General features: G+C 47.7%; 1 protein-coding gene, 1 long non-coding RNA gene and 1 pseudogene across 6 annotated transcripts in view; 1 reads left to right on the plus strand and 2 right to left on the minus strand.

Moving 5' to 3' along the window:
- Positions 1–236: 236 nt before the first annotated feature.
- LOC103555112 (tubulin alpha-1C chain-like) lies at positions 237–6,506 on the minus strand (annotated as a pseudogene).
- A 124-nt stretch (positions 6,507–6,630) lies between these two features.
- LOC139080631 (uncharacterized) overlaps positions 6,631–25,803 on the plus strand; it is a 36,428-nt gene continuing 17,255 nt past the window's right edge. Inside the window, exon 1 of one of the 5 annotated variants that reach the window (XR_011535284.1) lies at positions 6,631–7,050. This is a non-coding gene — a long non-coding RNA (uncharacterized lncRNA). Of the gene's footprint in view, positions 7,105–24,026; positions 24,488–25,649; positions 25,797–25,803 lie in introns of those variants that run through there. The other 4 variants (XR_011535285.1, XR_011535286.1, XR_011535287.1 and 1 more) reach the window with 4 other exon arrangements.
- RABIF (RAB interacting factor) lies at positions 13,378–23,999 on the minus strand. Its single transcript, XM_070602241.1, has 3 exons — positions 23,709–23,999; positions 15,991–16,242; positions 13,378–15,112 (listed from the first exon to the last, which is right to left on the minus strand). The coding sequence occupies exons 1-2, from the start codon at positions 23,832–23,834 to the stop codon at positions 15,997–15,999; spliced, it is 372 nt and encodes a 123-aa protein (XP_070458342.1). The 5' UTR covers positions 23,835–23,999; the 3' UTR covers positions 13,378–15,112; positions 15,991–15,996.

Below are 25,803 nucleotides of genomic sequence, written 5' to 3' on the forward strand. Positions count from 1 at the left end.
GGACCACTAGGAGGGCTGCCTGTTCTGGAGACGGGCTGCTGATAAGGGGGTCCATAGGGAACTCCACATGAATTCAGAGCCCCTCAGCCCAGGTCCCAAGCCCCTGAATGGTTGACAGGGTGGTCTGCTCACACAAGATAGCCATGTCAACCCCTCATCCCCTGCGGGAATCACTGGAGGAGGCCACCCCAGCCCTGAACTTAGAAGAACGACTAGAAAGTTGGCAAGGTTGGAGAAGGCCCACTGCCTGGTCTGGGCTCCACGTCACTTGCAAAACCACTTGTATTTGCAGGGTCAGGGAAACAGTGGAATGAGAAATACAAAACTGGGGAGAGAGAAAGGGTGGGGCCGGTTCCAGGAACCCCTAGAACTCCTCACTCTCGTCCTCACCATGTAAACACTCTGCATCCACTTCTTCATAATCCTTTTCCAAAACAGCCAGGTCCTCTCGGGCCTCGGAGAACTCCGCCTCCTCCATGCCCTCGCCCACATACCAGTGAACGAACGTCGGCTTGGCGTACATGAAGTCGAACTTGTGGTGGAGGCGGGCCCAGGACTCGGCGACGGCTGTTGAGCTACTCAGCATGCAGACCGCCTGCCGCCCCTCGGCCAGGTCTCCCCCAGGCACCACTGTGGGGGGCCGGGAGTTGATGCCAACCTAAGAAGCAACAGCTAGTAATGTAAGCAGCCGGTCCTGTGCTCCCTGGAAGGGTCTGCACGAGGCTCCCCACAACTGGTGAGGGGCATGGCCTGTGTTTGACACTTGCCAGTCCGCCAGAAACACGGGGATGGAGGAACGAGGTCACCACCACAAGGAAACAGACCAATCCGGGATGTGGGACAGTCAACACAATGAGACTAGTCCCTTCAAAGTCACAATCCAGCAAAAGGGTGAATGGTTTTACATTAAAAGATGTAAGAGACAAATATAACGCCTCATCCTTGATTATACCCTGATTTTGAAAAACTGACTATAAAAAACATTTGTTGCAACTGGGAAAGTTTGAATACTACTAGGTACTCTTATTTTGGGGAAGTTATTAATTCTGCTAGGCACAAAAATGGATTTCTGTGTTATATAATAGCTATAAGTGAGCTCAAATGGGTCAGTCAAGCGAAAATAAAGGAAACAGAGTTTGATGTTGACTCCCGGCAGTGGGTTTGTGGTGTCAAACAATTGTACTAGTCTCCCCACTTTCCTGTAGTTTAGAACATTAATAGTTTAAAAAATATAAAACCTTGTGAAAGTATCCAATTGGATCTAAACTTAACCTACTTTAAATTTCGCTCTATTCAGAATACATAAATACGTTTCACATTCAGCGTTTAAGAAAAAAATAGTCACCTTCCCCTTAACACTTCCTGAAGGCAGCCTGCTCTTCCTTTGAGCAGCTAAACCTTTCCTAACATGGAGCCTCCCACACATCCGACCTGTGTTTGGTTCTGGGCTACAGGACAACTCGCCACTACTAGCAAGTGGCTAATATCTTGTGGCCAGGGGCCCTGCCTCCCCTCCCGTTGAGGTCCTGTCCACGCAGTGTCACAGGGCTGTATGTAACAGGAAAGCTGTATATGTTTCTTTAAATGCCACGTCTGTCACCTTTAATCTTTCCAGTCTCACCCTGGAACAAAAGCCATAAAACTTAAAGGACCCTCTGGTAATGTGAACTGGTAAGGGGATGGGGCTTCAACAAGCTCTTCCCCATGACTTCTAAAGGAAGAGCTGCATTCACAGCCCTTCTTTCTGAGCCGTATCTTGCTCAGTATTTGAATGTAGGCCTTTCTGTGCTTCCAAAAGCACTTCCTGCTGGGCAGGAGCCATAATAAGTGGGTTTGTCCTGCACATGTGAATGATGAGGGCAAGGCCCCCAAATGACCAGAAGCAGAGGAAATGCCTATTTGCCAGGCTAAGAGACAAAACATGCTCTTCCTTTCACCAAGGAAAGCTTTCCAATAGACTCGGCCCTGGCTCACAGGCCAAAGGCCTGGGGTCTAGACAGGTTGAGACCTATTAGTTGAAGACAGTCTTGAACACTGTGAAGGGCCCGACTTGCCCCAGCCCGAGCACACTTTCTTTCATGCCTGAAGCTCCACAGGAATCTCTCCTCCCAGTGGGTACACAGGCCACATGCTAATCCTCCCTCTACCCCCAACTTGCCTTGAAACCTGTGGGACACCAGTTCACAAACTGGACGGTGTGCTTGGTCTTGATGGCGGTAATGGCGGCGTTCACGTCCTTGGGCACCACATCGCCATGGTAGAGCAGGCAGCAGGCCATGTACCTGCCACAGCGAGGGTCACACTTGACCATCTGATTGCTGGGTTCAAAGCAGGCGTTGGTGATCTCCGTCACTGAATGTTGCTCGCGGCAGGCCTTCTCGGCTGAGATGACCGGTGCGTAGGTCACCAAGGGAAAGTGGACACGAGGGAAGGGCACCAGACTGGTCTGGAACTCAGTGAGGTCCACGTTGAGGGCCCCGTGAAAACGCAGGGAGGCGGTGATGGAGGACACAATCTGGCTGATGAGCCAGTGAGGTTGGTGTTGTTCGGGCGCTTGACGTCCAGGTTGTGACAGCAGATATCATAGATGGCCTCGTTGTCCACTATGAAGACAGAGTTCAAGTGCTCCATGGTGGCGTGAGTGGTCAGGACAGAGTTGTAGGGCTCTCCAACCGCTGTGGACACTCGGGGGGGCTGGGTAGATAGGAAACTGCAATTTGGACTTCTTGCCATATTCAACAGAAAGCCGCTCCGTGAGCGGGGAGGTGAAGCTGGAGCCGGTGCCACCCCCGGTGCTGTTGAAGATGAGGAAGCCCTGCAGCCCGGTGCACTGGTCTGCCTGGGGTGGGAGATGACACTGCTAAGGATGCGGATGGCATATCCCCTGCCCGGCCCTCCTCTCCCGACAACACTTGTCCGTCTGGAAGCTACTGTAACCTAAGTACAGCTGTATTCACTCCTGTATTTACAAAAACACTTTGAAGCATGATTTATGCTTAAGTGCATACATTTTGTTCCAGGTACAATGAATGGGAAGTGTATGTACCTATAAAGCCACCAAACCAATCAAGATACAGACATTTCCATCACTCCGGAAAGTTCTCATGCTCCTCTGCTGCACCTCCATAGAGGCGAGAAGACAATACCTACAAGGGCTTGTTGTTCTTGGGAGAAAGATGACCCAGAAGGGCAGCGCCGAGTCTGTGAAGGGGGGTGGGAGGCAGGGAGATGAGGGTCAGGTGGGACGGAGGATTCATAGTCAGAGATTGGGGCCCTCTCAGTTTTGCAGCTTTGCCCCCAGTTGCAGGAGAGTGGAGTGGGGGCAGCAGTGGTGGTGGTACCCTGCTGAATACACAGATTCCGAGGCCCCAGCTCGGACTGGAATCCAGGAACTGCAGGTTTCACAAGCACCCTCGGTGACTCTGACGTAGCCGTTCCTTGGACTAGAAAAGCATCCTTCTATGCCAGACACATGGTAGGGACAATACAAAAGTTTTCCACTCATCCGCAATATATACATGTACCGAATCACGACATTGTACACCTGCAACTAATATAATGTTGCCTGTCAATATCTCAAAAATAAATTTTTAAAAAAGCAAAGCAGGCTTTATGCAAATTGATAACTAAAAAACCCCCAAAACTTCCTATTAAGAAAGTCTAATGGGCCAGCCCCATGGCAGAGTGATTAAGTTCGTCCTCTCTGCTTCAGTGGCCACGGGTTCACTGGTTCAGATCCTGGGCGCAGATCTACGTGTCGCTCATCAAGCCGTGCTGTGGCAGCGTCCCACACAGAAGGACTAGAATGACCTACAACTAGGATACACAGCTGTGCACTGGGGCTTTGAGGAGGGAAAAAGAAAGAAGGCTGGCAACAGATGTTAGCTCAGGACCAATCTTCCTCACCAAAAAGCATTAAAAGAAAGAAAGTCTAAGCCTAGGGGTGCTTTGTTTTCTTTTCACAGACTCCTGTTCGTTCCTCAGGTCACCCGCAAGTCCTTGGTCTCCACTGAGCAGCAGAGAGTACGTCTGCACACTCCCTCTAGAGCACCAGTGCCCAAGTGCTGGCTGCTCCTCGCTGGCCTCCCTCCTGGTTCTCAGCGCCTCAGGCAAGGGATGGGGAAACTGGGCTATGCAGGAGCCTCTCCCACTGGAGCCTAAGAGCTATAGGAGCCCGGAGTCGCAGAGGCAGCTTCCTCCCACCTGCTGGGGCTGGAGATGGACCAAGGCTCAGAGGAGGCTTGGCTCAGACTAGCAGGCCCAGCACAGTGAGGACCCAGCAGGGAGAAGGCCAAGTTCACAGACTCAGGGCAGACTCAGAGCAGGTTAGTTAGGCTTCTAACCCTAGACCCACCCCCAGGACACACAGCTCCGCCTAGAGGAAGCCTGGTGGACAGACAGGCCGGAGGAACCCCGGGGACACCATCAGCCCCGGCCTCAGCCACAGGCCTTCGGTTTCCCTTTCCTCCACGAAGGTCCAGCCTCCCAGGCCAGGGAAGGAGGTCAAGGACGCACTGATCTCCTGCAGGCACTGAGGACACTCGTCCACTCACCAGTGTTCGGACTTGCTCCAGCACCACGTCAATGATCTCCTTCCCCACAGAGTAGTGGCCTCGGGCATAGTTGTTGGCAGCATCTTCCTTGCCAGATATCAGCTGCTCCGGGTGGAAGAGCCACCTGTGAGTACCAGTTCTCACGGCATCTCGAGGGGAAGAAAGAGGGCAAAGGTGAGACGCTGGTCTCCTCCCCACGAAGACGCAGGTGCCAGGACCTAGGCTGCTAAGCACCCCTGGGTGGAAGCGCACACAGGGCTGAGGGGGCCCTGCATTCCAGAGGCGCCGTCTGAAGCCCAGTCCTAACCGGGCCTGGGTGGGGAAGCCAGGGCCCTTTAGTAATCCTTTCCTTTCCTCTTACCGTAGCCACTTCGCTCTGCTTGGTGAGAAGCTGAGAGGTGTTTGTGGGAATCTCACCTGACTTTTCACTGGGATCAGAACATTCACTAATGTAGAAAACGCTCGTCCACAGCTACAAAAATGTCCTCAAAAGATGGGGGGGGGGTGGCGTGTAAAGTTTTCAGGAACAGGAAACTGAGGAGATTTGGAAGCAGAGAGGTCCCCCCCACCTTCGCCCACCCTGGGAGCCAGCAACAGCCAGGTTGACACAAGTCTACATCCTCTCAGGGTGCCCACTGCAGGTAAGGCTGAGCTGGGGGCCCCAGTTCCTTAGGTAACGTTTTCCTCAAGAGTCTGAGGATAGGGAAAAGGAAGTTTAAAGTTTTTGCTTTTATATCCACTCTTTTCTGCAGTCTTTCATTCCAGGTCTGACGCCTGACTCAAAAATCTGGCAGTTTCTGGGCAGAGTTGTTTGACTAATCTCCCCCTCAGCACAGGAAGACCCCAGGGTCTCCCCTTGAAGAGAGTCTGGACAAAAGCCACAGTTGGCAGGGTTGTTTCTAGCAGGGGATTGCCCACATTCCAGGAGCTCTTCCCCTAAGCAAAGCTTCCCACTGACTTTGGGGCTGGGGGTAGGGAACCCCACCACCACCCACTCACTTATCGCAGTTGGCTCCAAGTCTACAAAGACAGCCCGGGGAACACACTCGCCAGCCCATGTTTCACTAAAAAAGGTGCTGAAGTTGTCCTCGCTGCCCCCCAGCGCCTGGCCACTGAGCATGATGCCATCTGGCTGGATGCTGTGCTCCAGGCAGTAGAGCTCCCAGCAGGCATTGCCCATCTGCGCCCCAGCCTGGCCCACGTGGATGGAAAGACACTCACGCTGTTGGCAGAAGCAGAGCAGGGACTGGTGTGAGGAGGGAGGTGGGGGCTAGAAGAACCTTCCCTGGGAGCACCCTTTATCCTTCCTCCTTGGAGGCTGAAGCCTAGCAGTGCAAGCGTGACCTGGACTGAAACCCAGAGGACTGGGTTCCCCTTCCAGGCCTTACCACACTTTAAGCCAAACTACCTCCAGGCTCTTAGTGTCTTTTCATTTATTCAGGGCTTGAGAACAAAGTGGGCTAAGCCTAGGTCTTCGGGGGCAGGAACCAGAGAAAACCAATCAAGTGGAGAAACCTGCCTGATTTCCTAACCATCCCAGGTGCCGCGTCCTGCGTGGGCGCCTCTTGGTCCCGGACGCAGGGCGCTCCCCAGCTGGGCTGAGGCTCGGCCGCCCCGACCGTGCCCCACATGCCTCTGTCCAGCGAGCGCCTCTGTCCAGTGTGCGCCTCTGTCCAATGTGTCCCTCTGTCCAGTGTGCGCCTCTGTCCAGCGCGCACCTCTGTCCAGTGTGTCCCTCTGTCCAGCGCGCGCTGCCAGGAGCTCGGAAGTATTCGAGCTCACACCCGCCTCTCGCAGAGAAGGGGCGCAGGAAAGCCGTGCTTGCGCGCCCCCGGCCCTTCCGCGCAGCCCCCTCTCCGTGGGCTCCTCGGGCCCCCAGCGCCACCTCACCATGGCCGCTCCGACAGGTGGAAGGCCTCCCGCAACGCCAGCCCTCCCGGAGCCGGCTGCTGATGCCGGCAGTATACCCGCCGAGCTGCTGGCCACGCCTCCCAGCGGGGCTCCCTCTGGGCCCGGCCGAGGGACCGCCCTCCGCGTCCTCTCACTGGTCCAGGCCCCCCGAGCCCCTCCCCGCCCCGCGCTGGGCGGCCAGGCTGTGGGGAGTTGGTAATACCACCCCGGGCGAAAGCCTCGGGGACGCGGGTCCTCCCCGCCCGCCAGGCCGTCTTCTACTCTGTCGGGGCGCGTGCTGCCTCTGAGAGGCTGAAGCTTTTGGGGAGACACCATTTGTCTTAGGTCTCTACACCCGCAACACCGCGGACTTGGTTCGAAAGTGCGTAAACCCGGGCGGGCGGCGCAGAGGAGCTCGGCAAGCGCCTGAGAAGGAAGGATGCTGTGAGGAGAGCCAGGTGCCGGGACGAAATGGGCGAGGCGCTGCAGGTGCGGCCGACTGAGTCTACCCCCTCTCTGCCGGGGGCAGTACATCCAGTTCGGGTGGCAGATTGCCGCAAGAGCCGGGGCCCAGGCTGGCTGACGCAGGCTGGAGACGACTTGTGGGGTGAGGATGGGGAAGCAGCGTGGGGCCTTGAATGTTACTCTGAAGAGTTTGCAGGTAATTCCGCTGGCTGTGCGGGGCGTCCTTGAGGGTTTTTGTCGGAGCAGTGATGTGATCACAGTAGCATTTTAGGCAGTATGTACATGTTACTTGTGTATATATTTTTTTCCAGTGGTGGCTTGTGTTTTTCCATGCTAAAGGGCATGCACACATTTGCCCTCTCCCCAGGCTGTTTGTTAGCTGTCTGAGATGAGGTTTTACTTCTATGAAACTAAGTGTAACAAATTAGCCCATTTCCTAGTTTGGGAGGGTTAATTGGTGTTTGTGGGTTTTTTTTGGTTTTGGTTTTTTAAAATTTTTGGGGGGAGGAAGATTGTCCCTGAGCTATCATCTGTGCTAGTCTTCCTCTATTTTGTATGTGGGCCACTGCCACAGCATGCTTGATGAGTGGTGTGTAGGTCCACGCCTGGGATCTGAACCCCCGAATCCTGGGCAGCCAAAGCAGACCGTTCACACTGAACCACTACACCACCAGGCAGGCCCTGGCGTTGGGTTTTATCAAATGATTGCATACCCCACAAAGATTACCCTTAATATTTGACCAGCACATTCCAGAGGAACCCAAAGCATCTGTCACTTCCTAGTCTCACTTCCCAGGGGAAAGATGTCTGCACCCAGTTTATGTGGGTCAGACTTGGAGACTTGAATTGTTGCCTTAGGAAAGTCTGCAGCTGTGGTGACTTTCTTCTTCTTCTTCTTTTTTTTTTTCAAAGATTGGCACCTGAGGGGCCGGCCCAGTGGCATAGCGGTTAAGTTCGCATGTTGCGCTTCTCGGCGGCCCGGGGTTTGCTGGTTCGGATCCCGGGTGCGGACGTGGCACCGCTTGGCAGCCATGCTGTGGTAGGTGTCCCACATATAAAGTAGAGGAAGATGGGCACGGATGTTAGCTCAGGGCCAGGCTTCCTCAGCAAAAAGAGGAGGACTGGCAGTAGTTAGCTGAGGGCTATCTTCCTCAAAAAAAAAAAACAAAAACAAAAAACCCCCAAACAAACAACAAAAAAAGGGGTGCTGGCCCTGTGGCCGAGTGGTTAAGTTCCCGTGCTCCGCTGCGGGCGGCCCAGTGTTTCGTTGGTTCGAATCCTGGGCGTGGACATGGCACTGCTCATCAAGCCATGCTGAGGCAGCGTCCCACATACCACAACTAGAAGGACCCACAACGAAGAATATACAACTATGTACTAGGGGGCTTTGGGGAGAAAAAGGAAAAATAAAATCTTTAAAAAAAAAAAAGATTGGCACCTGAGCTAACATCTGTTGCCAATCTTCCTTTTTTTTTTTTTCTTCTTCTTCTTCTTCTCCCCAAAGCCCCCCAGTATGTAGTTGTATATTCTAGTTGTAGGTCCCTCTGGTTGTGCTATATGGGATGCCGCCTCAGCATGGCCTGTGGAGTGGTGGTGCCATGTCCACACCCAGGATCCGCACCGGTGAAACCCTGGGCCACCAAAGTGGAGCACGCGAGCTTAACTACTTGGCCACGGGGCCAGCCCCTGTAATGACCTTCTGCTGACAGAACCCAGGAAGACTCAAAGTTACTGTGTCACTTGCCAGTGTGACATCAGACCAGCTGGCCCCTGGATTTCTGCAACTGTTTTTCCACAAGACTCTAGACATGTTATTCTAAAGAATCCTGGAACATTTTGAAACTAAATGCTTGTTCTGGTGGCTCGGGTAGTTTAAGTCCAGGGTGCAAAGGTTAACTTCAAATTCTGAAAAGTGTTCTTTGGTCTCAACTCTTGGGTTTTATGTGGATGCCTCTGGTCTAGGGATAAGGTGAGAATGTGTGGGTGAACATTCAAGTAAGTACTTTGAAAACTCTTGTCTATACAAAGCTAAGACATGGTTATTCATTGTCTGTCACTGCCCCAAGCAAAACAACTCAAATGTTAGATCCTGCCGAAGGTGGGCATATCAGCGATTAAAATGAAGCTACGTGGCCATAAACTCAAAAGTCATAAATTCAACACCATCGTCTCTCCCTTGCTCACCTTTCTAGGCATTCATTCTACCTTCTGGTAGGCAGACTCTGACAGTTAAAAACGTCCTTCCATCCCTCTACTGAATAGAGTCGCCTCTAACCCAGGGGGGTTATGAACACGTTTGGAACAGTGACATCTTCAGTCTTATTTGTGGAAATTACACAAACCCCTTCTTGACACTATGCTTCTTTACCTCACACCAATTAAAATTAGTCCTGTTACAAGGTAGATTTCTATGATCTAGACTGCTTAGATTTAGATGTAGATTTTTGCCCCTCCCCAAAGTCCCAGAGCATGGTCGTATATTCTAGTTGTAAGTCCTTCTAGCTCTGTGTGAGCCGCTGCGACAGCCTAGCACCTGACAGACGGGTGGTGTCTTTTGACAACCAAGAAACGAACCCATGCCACGAAGTGGTGAGAGCGCCGAACTTTAACGACTAGGCCATCAGGGCTGGTTCCCAAGTTGAGATTTTTGTCTCTAACTTTTCCTCCTCCTTTTCTCTATATCACCCCACTGATCTCTACTTCAGTGCCATTACAGACACACCATTTTCATACAGCTCTTCAGGAATTTTAAATATTCCACGGTTCAGAGGGAAAAGCCCATGGGCAACTCTAGTTTTCAAGCAATCTAAAGAATCCTGATAAGCCTGTCTCCTTTCGTATATACGTGCTCTCTCCCCAGCCTCCCCACTGCACGGCAGTTAAATGACACTGAACTGAATGACAACCACAGGGAGTCTGGGCAAGGGAGGGGCAAAAGGAGATGGAGAGGCTTTGTGGGAACAAGAATATCCTGTTCATTCAGTGGTGGAGAATCAGGTTAAACAGGGAGACATCAGGGCTGTGCCTGGCTATTCATTCTTGAGCCAGTGCCAAGACTGTACAGGCAGCAGCTGGCTTTCAGTTGACTGAATTACTTACAACTGATGGTCATCTTAGTTCAGTTGCCCAAGTAGGGTGACTTCATGAACTCACTCTCTTTCCATATTGTCTTGTCTTGAAATTCACCTCCCCTTTGACTGGGGCAACTGCTCCCTAGGATGAAACCCCCATTTCCACCCAATCCCTATTTCATGTCTCATAGAGGCCATTCAGGACCAAGGGGGGTTAAATGTATAAGCCCGTGAGAGTTATCACTCTCCCCTTACCTCCTTAGGGCCACAAGTCTCCCCTGCCCACATTCTATCTCCTCACTCGTTTCCCCAGGTCACAGTTCATCCTGGCCCCAATCTGAAATAGAATCTGTCTGGGGTCACCAGATCTGGAGAGTGACCCTGTTCTAATTGTAGCAGAGGACTTGTTCCTGGCATCCAAAATGAGAATCATTTATTATAATGTTATGCTTTGGGTACACTTAGTTTTGTGTCATAGGCTACAAACTACTCATCATGGATAACATTGTTTCTATATGAGGCAAAATGCATTCAAATTTTCAAAAGACTTGAAGTGAATTTGGTGGACACTTCTGCCACAACCCTACATTCTGACAGTCAGACACATATTCCAGAATTCAGTTCTCCCAAACAAAAGAAAACCTTGGTTACAAATGAAAAATTGGCACTGCTGAAGTTAGCACCTTCATCTTCTTGCCCTCTGAAGACTTAGCCACGGTAATGGCCACATTGACGTACTCTCTGCATGAGTCTGCGTACCACATCTGTTTTCACTGTCTTTGTCAAAAGGCATTGGAAAAAAGTGCCATACCTAATTTCTAACCCACTATTTCTGCATCAGAAATATTGCTCACTCAACCCTCCATTAAAAAAAACTGCATGAACTACTTTAAATTAGTCCCATTAAAATGATATAGCTTTCACTGGAGTTTATTTTAAATTCCTTTAACAATTATTTATCAGACTATTAAAATGTGGCAGACAGTGGGCCAAGCACCAAGGGTATAATAGTAAACAGGAGTTTTGGTCCCTACGCTTATGGAATTTACCTTCCTGAGAGGTGAGGAAGTAGTCAAGGGTTTAATTTTCAAATGAGATATTATAAAAGAAATGTCATCCAACTGAAGGGAAGAACTGATGTTTAGTAAACTGGGCTTTGTACAGGACCGTTGGTTACATTCTTTTAAAGACTGTTTTATTATGAAAATATATATTCAGAAAAGTGCACCAAAGATGTACAGCTTAACAATTTATTACATAACCACTACCTAGATTAGAAAAAAAAAACATTACCACATTGCAGCTCTCCTCATGCCCTGTCCAAATCGTTACCCTCGCCTTTGGCATAAATCGAGTATCCATATGCATGGGTCTGTTTCTGAGCTATTTTGTTCCATCTATTTGTCTGTTCTCGTGACAAACGACAATGTCTATCCAATAGAGAAGTTCTCTCATCTTGTTTTTCTCCATGACTGTCTTTGCTATTCTTAGTCTTTTGCATTTTCATATAACTTTTAGAATCGGTTTGTTGAATTTCACAAAAAAACTGTTGGGTTTTTGATTGGGATTTTATTAAAGTTATACATCAGTTTGGGGAAAAGTTGACACCTTTACAATATTAGGAGTTGGCAAACTTTTTTTTCTTTTGCTTGAGGCAGATTGACCCTGAACTAGCATCTGTGCCAACCTCCCGCCACTTTATATGTGCGTCCCCGCCACTGCATGGCTGACGAGTGGTGTAGGTCCATGCCAGGGATCCGAACCCACAAACTCAGACCACTGAAGTGGAGTGCACTGAACTTAACCACTAGGCCACAGAGCCAGCCCCTAAACTTTTTTATTAAAGGGCCAGATAATAAATATTTCAGGTTTGTGGGCTAAGAGACAATACTATGTAGATACTTATATAACCATTTAAAAAGGTAAAAACCATTCTTAACTCGAAGGCTGCTGAATCTCAACAAATTGGATGCTGGCTTGAATGGATTTGTCCTGTGAGCTGTAGTTTTCTGGCCCCATAAATTTGTTTGCTTTTTGTATTTCTCTCAGTAATGTTGTGTAAGGTTTTGTGTGGTGGTCTTGCAAGTCTACTGTTAAAGTTATCCCTAGCTCCCAGTTGTCTAGTTCTCTCTTCAGCTGTGTCTAATCTGCTGTTAAAAACCTTCCTGAATTCTTAATTTTGGTGATTGGTTTTTTTTTAAATTCTAGAGTCCACTTGGTTTTTCACATGTCCAAGTATCTGCTGAATTTCCCCAAACTTGTACATCTCCTTGAAGAGACCAAGCAGTTATTTCACAGGCTCTGTCTGATAGCCCCAGTGTCTCCAGCCTCTCTGGGCACGTGTCCACTATAGTTTTACTAGTTTTCTTGTCATCTTGTCTCATATGCTTGGTTACATTCTGTTGTATTCAGGATATCAACTTAGCAAAATTGTTTGTAAAAACAACTCAAAATTTAGGCTGATGGTATCTTCCTCTAGAAAGGGTTTTTGTTTGCTTATGCCAAGAGGTTGGGGAAACTACCACTTTGGGATGACCGTCAGCTAATTTCAAGGATTGAGAGCACTGGAAGCTGAGCTGCAATCCTGAGAGGCTTTCCTACTTTCCTACTTCTAGTTCATCCCTGATCCTGGGGTGCAAAGGACTGAGGGCCTCAACCCAAAGTGAGGGACATGCATCAGGCCCACGATCCTTTGACAGGCCCTGTCCCCTACTTCTGGAAGGCTGTCAACATCACCCATCAGCCGCTTTCTGACCTGCCTCCTCCAAGTTTGGCAAATGCCCCCAAAACAGTAGCCCATAACACTCAGCCCACTTCCCAAGGCCTCCATCATCTCACCGGTCCTGGTTCAGTAATTCTTCAGTCATGGTAGCTCTCTGATGCCTTCGGATTTTTAAAATATTTTGTCCAGTCTTTCTATTTGCCATTAGTGGGATGGTCAATCCAAATTAGCCATTCTGCATTACCAGGAGCAGAAGTCTTATTAGTTCTGTTAGAGTTACTTGAGCAGCCTCATACCTGACATGGTAACAATATGTAAAATGTCAGTACACCACTGTTCATCTTTGATTATGTGTTAAAAAAGAATTTTGTAGAAACAATTTGGCCTTGGAAAAACCAATTGCTCTCCCCAACAAAAACTGCAGGTTTCTATACTCATAGTAGCAAGCATGGGTTACGTCCATCTACCTATGGCAAATAGCAGTTAACTGATTCACAAGTCTTTACTGAGAGCCTTTGTGTGAGGGGAAGGAAGAGATGACATTCTCATTTTATAGCAGACACTAAGCGGTTAATTTAGTAGTTGACAGACCTCAAGATAAACCCTAAGTTTCAGGTTTCGGCTCTCCTCTCTTTTTCAAATTATATATTCTTCCCAAGGACACACAGGAATCTAATTTCCTCTGTTCAAATGCCTTTATTTCTTTCAAATCAAGCTGAGAAGGCAGAATATTGATATTTTTGGCTACTGGGGCAATAACGTTTGGCAATTCTCAAAAAAATACAAATAACCAATAAGTATATAAAAATTTCATTAGAAATAAATACAAATTAAAACAATGAGATACTTTTTTTTCTATTAAAGTAGCAAAATGTTTGCTTTTTTTTTAGATTGGCCCTGAGCTAACATCTGTTGCCAAACTTTTTTTTTCTTCTTCTCCCCAAAGGCCCCCAGTACATAGTTGCATATTCTAGCTGTAGGTCCTTCTAGTTCTGCTGTGTGGGATGCTGCCTCAGCATGGCTTGATGAGTGATGCTAGGTCTGTGCCCTGGAGCCGATTCGGCAAAAACATGGGCCACTGAAGCAGAGTGCATCAACTTTACCACTCTGCCACAGGACTGGCCCCCAAAATGTCCTTTTAATGATAATAAATACCCAGTGTTAGGGTTCAGACAAATGAGTTCTCTTGTACATTGCTGGAGGAGGGAAAATTAGCACAGGTGTTTTTGAGGAATACGTGTCAATACAATAAAGCCTTGAAAATGTGCATACTCAGCAATTCTAATTATTATAATGTATGCCAAGGAAATAGGTAAGAATGTGTATACCGATTTAACTAGAAGGTTGCACATTACATCACACTATTTATAGGAAACTGGAGACAATCTAATAGCGGATTGTTTAAATTATTGTACAGAAATACAATGGAATACGAAAAACAATGGTGTACATAGATGAATCTACTGACATGAAAAGTCAGTATTCTGTTAAATGGAAAAAGCAAGTTATAAAAGAGTACAGTATGATCTCATATTTGTTTTACAAAACCATACATATTTATATATATATATATATATAAAAACATTGAGGATATATGCCACATTACCATTGGCAATCTCTGGATGGTGGTAATACAGGTGATTAAAAAAACTTTTACACCCATTTTCATATTTATCTGCAATGAATGGGTACTATTTCTGTGATTAAAAAAGGAAAGAAAAGTCAAAGCCTAATTTAAAAAAATGCTTTGCCTAGGTTTTGGCTTATAATGAGGGGTCATATGCCGAGAGGCATCTATTTTGTTTCTTCTGACCTAGTGGATAATTCTCGGTTGTTTTTCTGCAAATGCCATAATCATAGGCATCTGAGCATTTGTCTGGAAAACAGTTCTCTTGTTTTCTACTAGAGCTCATTGAGGCTATGACTGGGGAAGGGAAGCTACCTTTCTAGGGCAGTAGGTGGGTGATAAAATCATGCCCAAGGCCTGTACTTTAGTTGGGGAGCCCTTGGAGTAAGTTTGGGGGACAGGAATGAGGAGGCAACCAGAAAACAGATGCAAAAGAATGGACTGCAGATTGTAAGGTCTCCTTTTAGTCCTTATTTCAATTCTAGGTCTCCTGACTCTTAAAGGTAGGGATGATGGGAGATACCTGAAACCTGGTTATACAGATTTCTTTTAAGATGGTAAGTCATTTCAGAAGAGAAATGGCAGAACTGAACATCATATTGAATGGTTAAAGAAGTTTGCTAATATCAAATGGCCAGAGCAACCCCACAGCTGTAGAAATAGAGGCATCTGGATAGAAAGTTTGTATTCTGGATTGTATAGATTCCAATTGAACTCAAACTCTGTGAAGACCATGTCCAGAAGGTTCAGTGAATGATGACAATGTCCATTAAAGAAGTTGTTCCTAAGAATAAAGGAAGAGTTATTGGTCCAGAGCAGACAAACCTGTAAACTCGCAGATAATATGGCAAAGGCCTATCCCTCCGATATCCCACATCCTCCACTGTGATTCCAAGAGATCCTGGGAAAATGGCCTGGGCTGAGTTTTCCTTGGGGTGGCTGCCAGATGGGGGTGAAAATCTGATTTTCAACTTACTGGCTATAGCAGCAAGGAGCTAATATGAAGAGAAAACACATTGAGATCTGAATGGAAGAGGCGCCATGTTCATCTTCACAATAAAAATCACTATCAATCTGGAGTAGAGGCTCTCGAACATGGTATTAGAGTTATGTCCAAAGTAATGTGTTTCTGATTAGTAGTTTAAATAGTGAAGTTTGTAAATGCTTTACTTTTAAAAATAAATTATGGTAGATAAAGTTAGCATACAACAAAGTCACTGTCAGATACTATATGCTTTTTGAATGAGAGAGAGATAAAGGTGGTTTCAACTGTCAGCACATGAGCATCACTTGTCATGTGTCATTGTGGCTACAAGGTTGATTATTGCTCTTTTAGAGCAAAAAATGAGGGAGCCCCTGGGTAGGAGAGCACCTGGGCAGAATGCTAGGGATGAGAAAAGATTTGTGGAAGCATTCCAGTGTCCTAAAACTGGGGAAAAGGGGACATTAGGAAATATTGTGATGCGAAGTGAATTAAGCAAGAGGCATGCACTTGAGGCTTTAAGGAAGCAGGGTTAGCTCTCTGCATGTTAAGCTGGACATGTTGATACTCATAATTTATATTGGTACAGAGAAGGTGGCAGCAGAACAATTATACCACGTTAAATGCCAGTTCTTGTGGAGAGTAGCTTTTACAGTTGGGGTGGAGTTGAGTCCTCCTACCCTCAATTACTCATGAGAAACCCGTTCCAAGGCCACATAGAAACTCTTCTTGTCATCTAGGCAATGCCAGCCAATTGGTCCAATTTCACAGTCCGCGCAGACCAGAAACTTGATGTTGCCCACGTCCTTGGTGAAGCCCACGTTCTCAAAGATGAACATGTCATCAACCAGCCAGTGTTCCTGGAGGATATCGCCATCAGGATTGCTGCCATCAGCCAGAGCTGGCTTCTTTCTCATGGAGGGAAGAAAAAGCTGTAGTGGCAGAAAGAATACAAAAGCTGAACTGGCTCAATCACATCATCACCCCCATTCTACTTATACTTACACTTCACCCTAGCAGTTTCTCGGAATGAAAACGAAACGAGGAGCTCTATTATTAAGTTACAGACTAGGAGGCTGGGTGGCTTCTCTGCTACCTCTGATCCATGCCCTGATTCTTAAGAGACATGAAAGAAGAACTTTGGTTGCTGTGGTAACTTGGCTTCATTGCTATCCTTACCATGGCCTATAAGGCCCTATCTGTTCCTAATCTCCCTCTAGCTCTTTATGCTCCTTCTTCAAACTGAGTAAGTCTGCTCTGCCCTCAGATCGTGGCAAGGCCAACTCCTTCTTGATATACAGCTCAACTGTAACCTCCTCAGGAAGTCTTCCCTAACCAAACAATCTGAGTTAGCTTTCCACACTGCCCACTGTATTTTTATTTTTAAAATGGCTTTACTGAGGTATAACTGACACACTCACTGCACATATTCAAAGTGTACAATTTGATACATTTTGGCACATGTATGCACCAATGAACCACTACCATCAAGATAATGAACATATCCCATCACCCCCAAAAGTTCCCTTATGTCACTCCTTCTTTATGTTTACTTACCATTTTTTGAAATTATCTTCTTAATTTATTGGCTTACTTATTTACCATGGGTCTCCTTCTACTAGAATGTCAGCCCCTGGACAGCAGGGAGCTTATCTTTCTTGTTCATTACTATATCCCCAGTGCCTAGAATAGTAACTGATATAGAGCAGGAACTCAAATATTTGTTAAAATAATACAGAATATCTGGCTTTCCTATATTCCACCATTGTTATGAATATGCTAGATTTACCTTATAAAAAGAACATTAAAAAGGAAAATCTAGTTTGAGAATTTGCATTATCATTAGGATCCTTGTACCCGCTAATTAACATGGCTTCCCAAGGTTTAGGAGAAAGCCTCTGGCACTGCCACGCTGCTATGAAAGCACACGCAGACACACACACACTCCCTTTAATTTCTTCCATATGGCTAGTTCACACACCTTTAGCTTCCCCAGACTACTGTAAATACAATGCCAGCAAAGCTTGTTACACCTCTGCTCCTCATCATTATGGCTGCTACCAAAACACTTATTTTCCACCCTACGATACATGTTTAATGCATCCCCAAACTCTAACAAAACAGGATGGCCTCAGTGTGCTAGTCTGGCATTGGCAATCAGAATAAAAGCAAAAAACTTTTAGAAATTGGACTGACATTAGTCCAAAAAAGGTAAATGCTTTGGTAGGGATGAGTAAGCCTCTCCCTGAATGCTACAGTTAGGAAGTCCACAAGAGCTACCAGTGTGTATTAAATACCCTGGAGTTTGCACTTCTGAACTCCAGGCTATACTGTAGTCAGTAGCGTATCCCTGATACGGAGGAGGGAGCACCATTCAGAACATTTCTACTCCCCGTCCTCCAAACCCTTGGCTTATTAAAACACGTCTGTGCTCTACCCTTTGCTGTCACCTGAGAGGTCATCTGAGGACATCACAAAATGAGATAGTCCTTCCTCCTGTTATATTATCATTCCAGTCACTCATTTTGCCTCATCTGATGTTTAAAATGAGTTCCTAATGCTTTGTTTTACCCTAAAGGAAAATGGGAACAGGCAGAGGCAAAGGGAGTTAGGAATCAAAATTCAGGAACCAGGAAACCTGGATTCCAGTCCTAACTGTAACTTTCTGTGGGCCTAAATTTCCTTAAAACTATTTCTGGCCTATCCCCTACATTGTAGGGGTGAAGTCACATCTTAACTAAATGGAAGGGAAGAAAATCAAAGACTATTTAAGCATTAGCCTTCAGGAGGCATCCAACAAAGCACCAGCTTCCCTCGCACTGTTCCCATTTAAAGAGCAAAACGCCACCTCTGCAATCTCACTTGATTAATGATTTAAGAGAAATACTATTATTAACCATTCATTCAAAGAATCATTCTGAGTCCTGTTCCCTCGATTTGTCAACATTCCCACTTTTATTTAAATGCTATAAGTAAGGCCCACAAGACTATACCTATATATAACCATGTATATGTGTATCTGCATGGATCTCAACCTATTCACTGCCATGCCGAGCACAACTGCTAGGGTTAGGTAATATGGGGGATATAGCAGTCTCGAAAGACTACTGGGGTGGAAATCAAGAATTAAGATTTAATTTGAGGCAGCTAACCCGGTTGGGGGCCAAAGTTGCCAGTCAGATCCCTGACCAGAAGGGTTAACTTTGCTGTCAGGACCCCAGCTAGTACCCTGAATCCTGGCCAGGCTCCTCAGAGATATGTAGAACATGACAACTCAGTGAGATTCTATTGATGTCTCAGTGGAACTCCTTTTCCTTTTTTCAAGAGCTGTTAACAGTACCCTTTTAAAAATAAAATGTTTTCTTTCTCTTTGTAAAAATACATTCTCATTATGGGAAGCTTGGCAAGCATGCTACAATATAGATGAGAATAAAAACTGTTAGACTACAGAGTAAACTTGGTAACTTTTTCATGATTTTCCCCCTTCAGTGAGTACTTGTGGTGGTTTTAAAACAGGTCCACAAATTCTTTGACAATCCTTCCACCAAGAGGTGGAGTCCTTGCCTCTCCCCTTGAGCCTGGGCAGGCCACTGTGACTGCCTCGATGAATGTAATACTGAATATCATGTGGTGGGAGTGACAGGCTAGGTTAGAAAAGGCCACGCCACTTTTGCTAGTTTCTCTTGGAACACTTGCTCTGGGAGCCTTCAGGTTCTATGTAAGAACCCCAGCTACCCTGAGGCCACCATGCAGAGAGACCATGTGGAAAGATCCACTGAAAGACTGAGAGGCCCCCAAAGCCTGTTCCAGTGCTCACGTGTTTGGGTCTTCCCAGTCCCCAGGCAAAGATGAGTGAAAAAGCTTTTGAGATGACCCCTCTGACTGCTATCACATAAAAGACCCTGAATAAGAACTGCCTAACTAGGCCCAGTCAACCCCCAAATTGATAGGCAAAATAAATGTTAATGTTTTAAGTCACTGTTTTGGGGTGCTTTTGTTATGTAGCAATAGATAACTAGAACAATACTGCCTAACATAGCTGAGATGCATGTTCCATTTTGATCCCTGATTTTTTTTTTGAGGAAGATTAATCCTGAGCTATCATCTGCCGCCAATCCTCCTCTTTTTGTTGAGGAAGACTGGCCCTGAGCTAACATCCATGCCCATCTTTCTCTACTTTATACATGGGACGCCTACCACAGCATGGCTTTTTGCCAAGCGATGCCATGTCCTCACCTGGGCACCCCAGGCTGCCGCCAAGAAGTGGAATGTGCGAACTTAACCGCTGTGCCACTGGGCCAGGCCCCCGCCCCCGATTTTTTATTGTGATAAACTATACTTAAAATTTACCACTTACGTCATTTTTAAGTGTACAGTTTAGTGGTACTAAGTGCATTCACATTGTTGTGCAATCATCACCACCATTCACCTCCAGAACTTTTTCATCTTCCCAAACTGAAACTCTGTACCCATTAAACAAAAACTCCCCATTTCTCGCTCCCCCCAGCCCCTGGCAACCACCATTCTAATTTTCTGCTTCTATGAATTTGACTACTCTAGGAACCTCATGTAAGTGGGATTATACAGTATTTGTCTTTTTGTGACTGGTTTACAGTCACGTGTCACTTAACAAAGTGGACACGTTCTGGGAAATGCATCCTTAGGCGATTTGGTTGTTGTGTGAACAGCACAGAGTGTACTTACACAAACCTAGATGGTGTACCCTACTATGCACCTAGGCTATATGGTACTGATGTTATGGGACCACTGTCATATATACCATCTGTTGTTGACCAAACCATCATTATGCAGCGTGTGACTATTTCCTTAGCATAATGTCTTGATTTTTAAAATGAGTTTTAAAGTTTTATTGAGATAATTGTAGGTTCATACATAGTGAAGAAATAATACAAAGATATAGATAAACGATAATTATTTCTATATTAAGAAATAATACAGGGGCTGGCCCCGTGACCGAGTGGTTAAGTTCGTGCGCTCCGCTGCAGGCGGCCCAGTGTTTCGTTGGTTCGAATCCTGGGCGTGGACATGGCACTGCTCATCAAGCCACGCTGAGGCAGCGTCCCACATGCCACAACTAGAAGGACCCACAACGAAGAATATACAACTATGTACTGGGGGGCTTTGGGGAGAAAAAGGAAAAAAAAAATCTTAAAAAAAAAAAGAAATAATACAGAAATTCCATGTACCCTTTACCCAGTTTCCCCTAATGGTAACATTTTGCAAAACTATAGCACAACATCACAACCAGGATATCGACAGGGATACAACCCAGATTTTATTCAGATTTTCTTAGTTTACTTGTACTCATTTGTGTGTATATGTAGTTCTATACAGTTTTATCAATTTTATCCCGTGTAAGTTCATGTATCCACCACCACAGTCAAGACATTGAACAGCTCCATCACCACAAGGATCCTTCATGTTACCCTTTGTTTGTTGAGGAAGATTGGCGTTGAGCTAACATCAGTGCCAATCTTCCCCCATTTTTGTATGTGGGATGCCACCACAGCACAGCTTGATGAGCGGTGCATAGGTCCCTGCCCAGGATCCAAACCAGTGAACCCCGGGCTGCCAAAGCAGAGCATGTGAATTTAACCACTACATCACCAAGCCAGCCCTCTCCTGTTACATTTTATAACCACACTCACCAATACCCCCAGCCCCATAATTCCTATCCCTTGGTTACTTCAGAAATGTCATACAAATGGAATCATACAGTAAACCTTCTGGGACTGGCTTTTTTCACTCAGCATAATTCCCTGGAGATTCATCCAAGTTGAGTGTATCAGTAGTTAACTCCACGGTACGGCTGTAGCACGGTTTGTTTAATCAGTCATCTGGTGAAGGACAGCTGGGCTGTTTTTAGTTTTTGACTATTATGAACAAAGGTACAATGAACATTCACATACAGGTTTTTGTGTGAATATAAGCTTTCATTTCCCCTGGGATAAAGGTCCCAGAGTGCACTTGCTGGGTCACATGTTAAGAGCATGTTTAGTTTTAGCAGGAACCGCTCTTGGTTACTGCCTTCAGGTCCTCTGCTCTCATATTATCCGAACACTGCTCCACACTTCTCTCCCATGAGCCCATCTTCCACTGCCTACTCATGCTGCAACTCCACTCCTCCAAAAAAGATAAAAAAGCAAACAACTCTCATTTATAACATCATCCTCCTTTTCCTACCTTCACAAACTGTTGTTTCCTTTTTATTTTGTCTTCATGGAAACAAGGCTCTTGTTAGAAAAAACCACTGGCTCCTCAGTGCCGCCCACGCTGATAGCCCACATACTGGAGATGGGAACCAGTGTTCTCCTTGCCCCCAGATTATTACTCCTACATCTTCACATCAACACCTCTGTTCCTTTTAGGTTTCTGCGACCCTTCACGGTCAGCTCTGGTCACTCCACCCTATCTACAGCTGACTGGCACCTGGCTCAGTCTCTCTTGAGCCCACTTCCTCTATTCCCATCACCTTAACTGTGAGTGGCCTCATTTCTTGCTGCTTTTATGACATTCTATGTCCTGGCCAAGTTGAACTTTTCAGTGCTTCAAATATCCCAGTCTCCCTCACAACCATGAAACATCATGCTGCTATTCACCTACCTCTACTCCGCTGAACTATAATTTCCTCTGCCACAACTTGAGGTAAGATTTGAGAAGTACCTACTGCGAGCGTATGAACACTGTGTGTGACGTCATTTATATGATTTGAAAAGAACACAGATCACGTGCTGCACAAACAGAGAAGCAATGGTACCAGTTAAACATACTGATCCATCCATCCACGGACTCATAGCTTCTATTCATTAATTTATTTCAATCCAAGGATTTACTCAGTTCTTATTTATACGCACAGTCCAGGTGTGGGAGATACGGAAGTGGACAGGACACAAGGCCTCATAGTCTAGGGGCATAAACATTAAGTACAGATGATTTCATGGGGCCGGCAGGGAGCATGGGTGGGAGAGCGCTTTGCGGTCTTCCGGCCATGGCGTCTCCATCTGGGTCTCCTGACATTTGGGCTGGAGAACTCTCTGCGGGGGGCTGTCCTGTGCCTTGTAGGATGCGGGCAGCATCCCTGGCTTCCACTCACTAGATCCAGCAGCACCGTGCCACAGACCTAACGTTTGTGCCCACCCTAGCATTCTTACGTGGAAACCCAGTTCCCAGCGGGACAGGTCATGAGGGCAGAGCGCATTTTGAGGGACAGGGTTGCAATGAGGGTACTCCTCACACCTTCCTGGGCCACGTTACACTCCGGTGAAAAGCTTACCAAACCACTGCTTTCTCAGCTGTCTTGCGGGGGGCGGTGGTAGGAAGGGATGGGAACCCCTAAGGTGAAGACAATCAGCAGACTTCCTTCACACCGGATCTTCAGGGCTGCAGAGCTGTCCCGCTGACAATGGGATTCCCCTGGGAAACTCGATCCCAGAACTTGCTAGGCATGCGTGATACGGGAGTTACCCCGGCGCATCCCTACACTGCACGTGCTGTTCCTGGGGCTCTTCTCGGAGCGGACAGCGCCCGGCAGAAGGGACCCTGGCAATGAGGACTGGCGGCGGGTGGAGGCGGAACTCGGGCGCCATTTGGCAACGGGGCTACCGGAGAGGCGCTCAGACCTGCGGGCCTCAAGAGCCGGCCCAGGACGCCAGCCCCGGTGGGGCTCAGAGCCCTCACGGGAAGGGGCCCCTCACGGACCCAGACACCTCACAGGCGCGAGCCCCTTCACGGACCGGGGACCCCTCACGGACCGGAGCCCCTCACGGACCGGGCCCCTCACGGACCGGAGCCCCTCACGGACCGGGGACCCCCTCACAGACCAGGCCCCTCACGGACCGGGGACCCCTCACGGACCGGGGACCCCTCACGGACCGGAGCCCCTCACGGACCTGGACCCCCTTAGGGACCGGGACCCCGGGGACCCTCACAGACCGGAGCCCCTCACGGACCGCAGCCCCTCACGGACCAGGCCCCTTACGCACCGGGACCCCCTCCGGGACCGGAGCCCCTCACGGACTGGAGCCCATCACGGACCGGGACCCCCTCACGGACCAGGGACACCTCACAGACCGGAGCCCCTCACGGACAGGGACCCCTCAGGGACCGGGACCCCCTCAGGGACCGGAGCCCCTCACGGACCTGGACCCCCTTAGGGACCGGGACCCCGGGGACCCTCACAGACCGGAGCCCCTCACGGACCGGGACCCCTCACGGACCGGAGCCCCTCACGGACCAGGGACCTCTCAGAGACCGGGAACCCTCACGGACCGGGAGCCCCTCAGGGACCAGGACCCCCTCACGGACCGGGACCCCTCACGGACCCGGACTCCTCAGCGGCGCGGGCACTCGGTCACCCGCCTCCAACCTGTCTGCCTACCTGCCGGCGGGAGAAGAGAGCCGTCCCCGGCTGCAGCACCCGGGAGCCACAACGTCGGCACAGCACCGCCTTCCGGTTTCGGCCCTCGGCCGACACCAACTCGTTTAGCGGCTCCGCAGGCTCCATGACTGCCACCGGTGCAGCAGCCTCGGCCACCACCGCGCAGGCGCCGGCCCGCTCAGTCTTTCTGAACTGCGCAGGCGCGGCCTTCAGAGGTGGGGCGCGGCGCGGCGCGGCGCGGCGCGGCCGGACACGCCCCCTGCGCAGGCGCCCGCTTCCCCCGCTCCGGCCTCTACTGCGCAAGCGCCCTCCTCCTTTGCCTAACCTGAGCGCCAGGTGTAACCTGGCTTTGTGACAGGGTCACTTCCTGGGACGTGACAAATCCTCTCTCTGTACTCACCTGGTCACTAGCCTCCCCTTACTGTTGACTAAACCCTGGGCACAGAAGTCATTACAATTGACTGTAACTCTTTAGTTTCCCGAGATTTGTATTCAGTTCAGGAATGAACGGGGACATTCCTGGAGGCACCATGAAGGGATCTGGTCACACTCCCATCAGCAAGTTTTGACCACATTAGCTTCTTCTATAGCCGACTACTTAGAAGGACATGTACCCTTTTGGTGTCGGAAAAAGAGGCCTGGAAGCTTTTATTGCTGTCTCTGTTCTAATCACAGTGACCATATATTAGGTGGCATGTGGAGCACTTCAGAAACCTGTTGAATCATCACAATTTCCTTATGGTGTCGTCACTTATTATCCCCAGGACACAATGACAAAGGTAAAGATCAGAAAGGTTACTTTCTAGGGTCCGTAGATCCAGGCATGGCTCTAAAACCACCTTACACTATACTTTCTCATTCCATCTGATGAGTCTGTAGACCCCTAGCTTACTACTTCTAACCCAACAGGCCATGGGTTTCCTGACATGGCAGGGGAAGCAGAATATGAAGGGAACTAAGCCACTTGATTAGGTAGTGTCTAATCTACCTGCCACTCCATCTGCATTTTTTTCTTTTTCCTCTTTGTCCTTCATTAATTCAACTTTTGGTAATTGGGTAACATGCTATACCCTGAGGATACATAGGCACTGTGTAGTTAAGAACAGTCAAAACAGGAAGACAGACCCAAACCCAATGACATGTGATAAAGACGATCACGGGAACAAAGTGAATGGAAGCATGGATTACGGAGTAATTCGGTCCAAGGAGTTAGAGAAGGCTTTAACCCAGGTGACATCTGAAATAGGCATTAAACATGACTAGGATTTTGTCAGGAAAGCAAGATTATTTTAGACAGAAGAAACAGAATACATAAACAAGGGAGAGAACAAATTTAGGAATGGTTGGTAGACCATTGTGGCTGAAACGTATTATACCTGAGGGAAGCGAGGGTTGTAGAGGGAGGTAAGATCAGAAAGGTACAGTGGGTCTAATATCATGCTAAGGAATTTGAACTTTCTAATATGGGCAATGGGAATCTATGGCCAGAAATAACTTACTGAAACTTTGCTGTATGTTAGGTATTATAATGATCCTATCTGTGCTTTAGAAAGATAACTGAAGACAAAATGGAAGGGCTTGATTGAAAGACAGGAAAAGAGCAAAGGTAAGGATAGTGGAAGGCTATTACTCTATGAGTCTGAACTATGTGGCAACAGAGGGAATAAAAATATAGGAGTGGATTTGGAAAAATTAAAGATAAAATCGTATAGAACCTGGAAACTAACTGGATGTTGTATTGTGATAGAGGTGACACAAGATAAATGATAGCCTTCTGAGGTTGGATAACTAAGTGGCTGGCTGCCAGTTAGGGGAGCTAGAAAAACAGAAGTAACCACCAAATCAGGGGTACCTCTGTTTGTATGTGTGTGAGCATGCGAAAGTACACAAGATTGGGAGAAGAGTGGAAAGGGAGCAATGAGCTTTATGTGTTTTCTGCAGAATATTCTATTGTGGCTGCTATATAAGAACTATTTGGGAATTTGGTCTGAAACTCAGAAAACTCAGCAGTGAAGACAGCCTAGGAGCCAACAGTCTTTACCCCCACTTCTCTACCTCCTCTCAACCTTCCTTGGATCTCTTCCTGAGGTAGGAT

The sequence above is a fragment of the Equus przewalskii genome, chromosome 31, assembly GCF_037783145.1.
Source record: "Equus przewalskii isolate Varuska chromosome 31, EquPr2, whole genome shotgun sequence".
Taxonomy (NCBI): Eukaryota; Metazoa; Chordata; class Mammalia; order Perissodactyla; family Equidae; genus Equus; species Equus przewalskii.

Excerpts from the sequence above, each read along its gene's own strand:
- RABIF (XM_070602241.1), bottom strand. The coding sequence starts at position 23,834 with ATGGAGCCTGCGGAGCCGCTAAACGAGTTGGTGTCGGCCGAGGGCCGA. Across the intron at positions 16,243-23,708 it reads CTCTCTTCTCCCGCCGGCAG|CTTTTTCTTCCCTCCATGAG; the intron begins GTAGGCAGACAG and ends CTGCCACTACAG.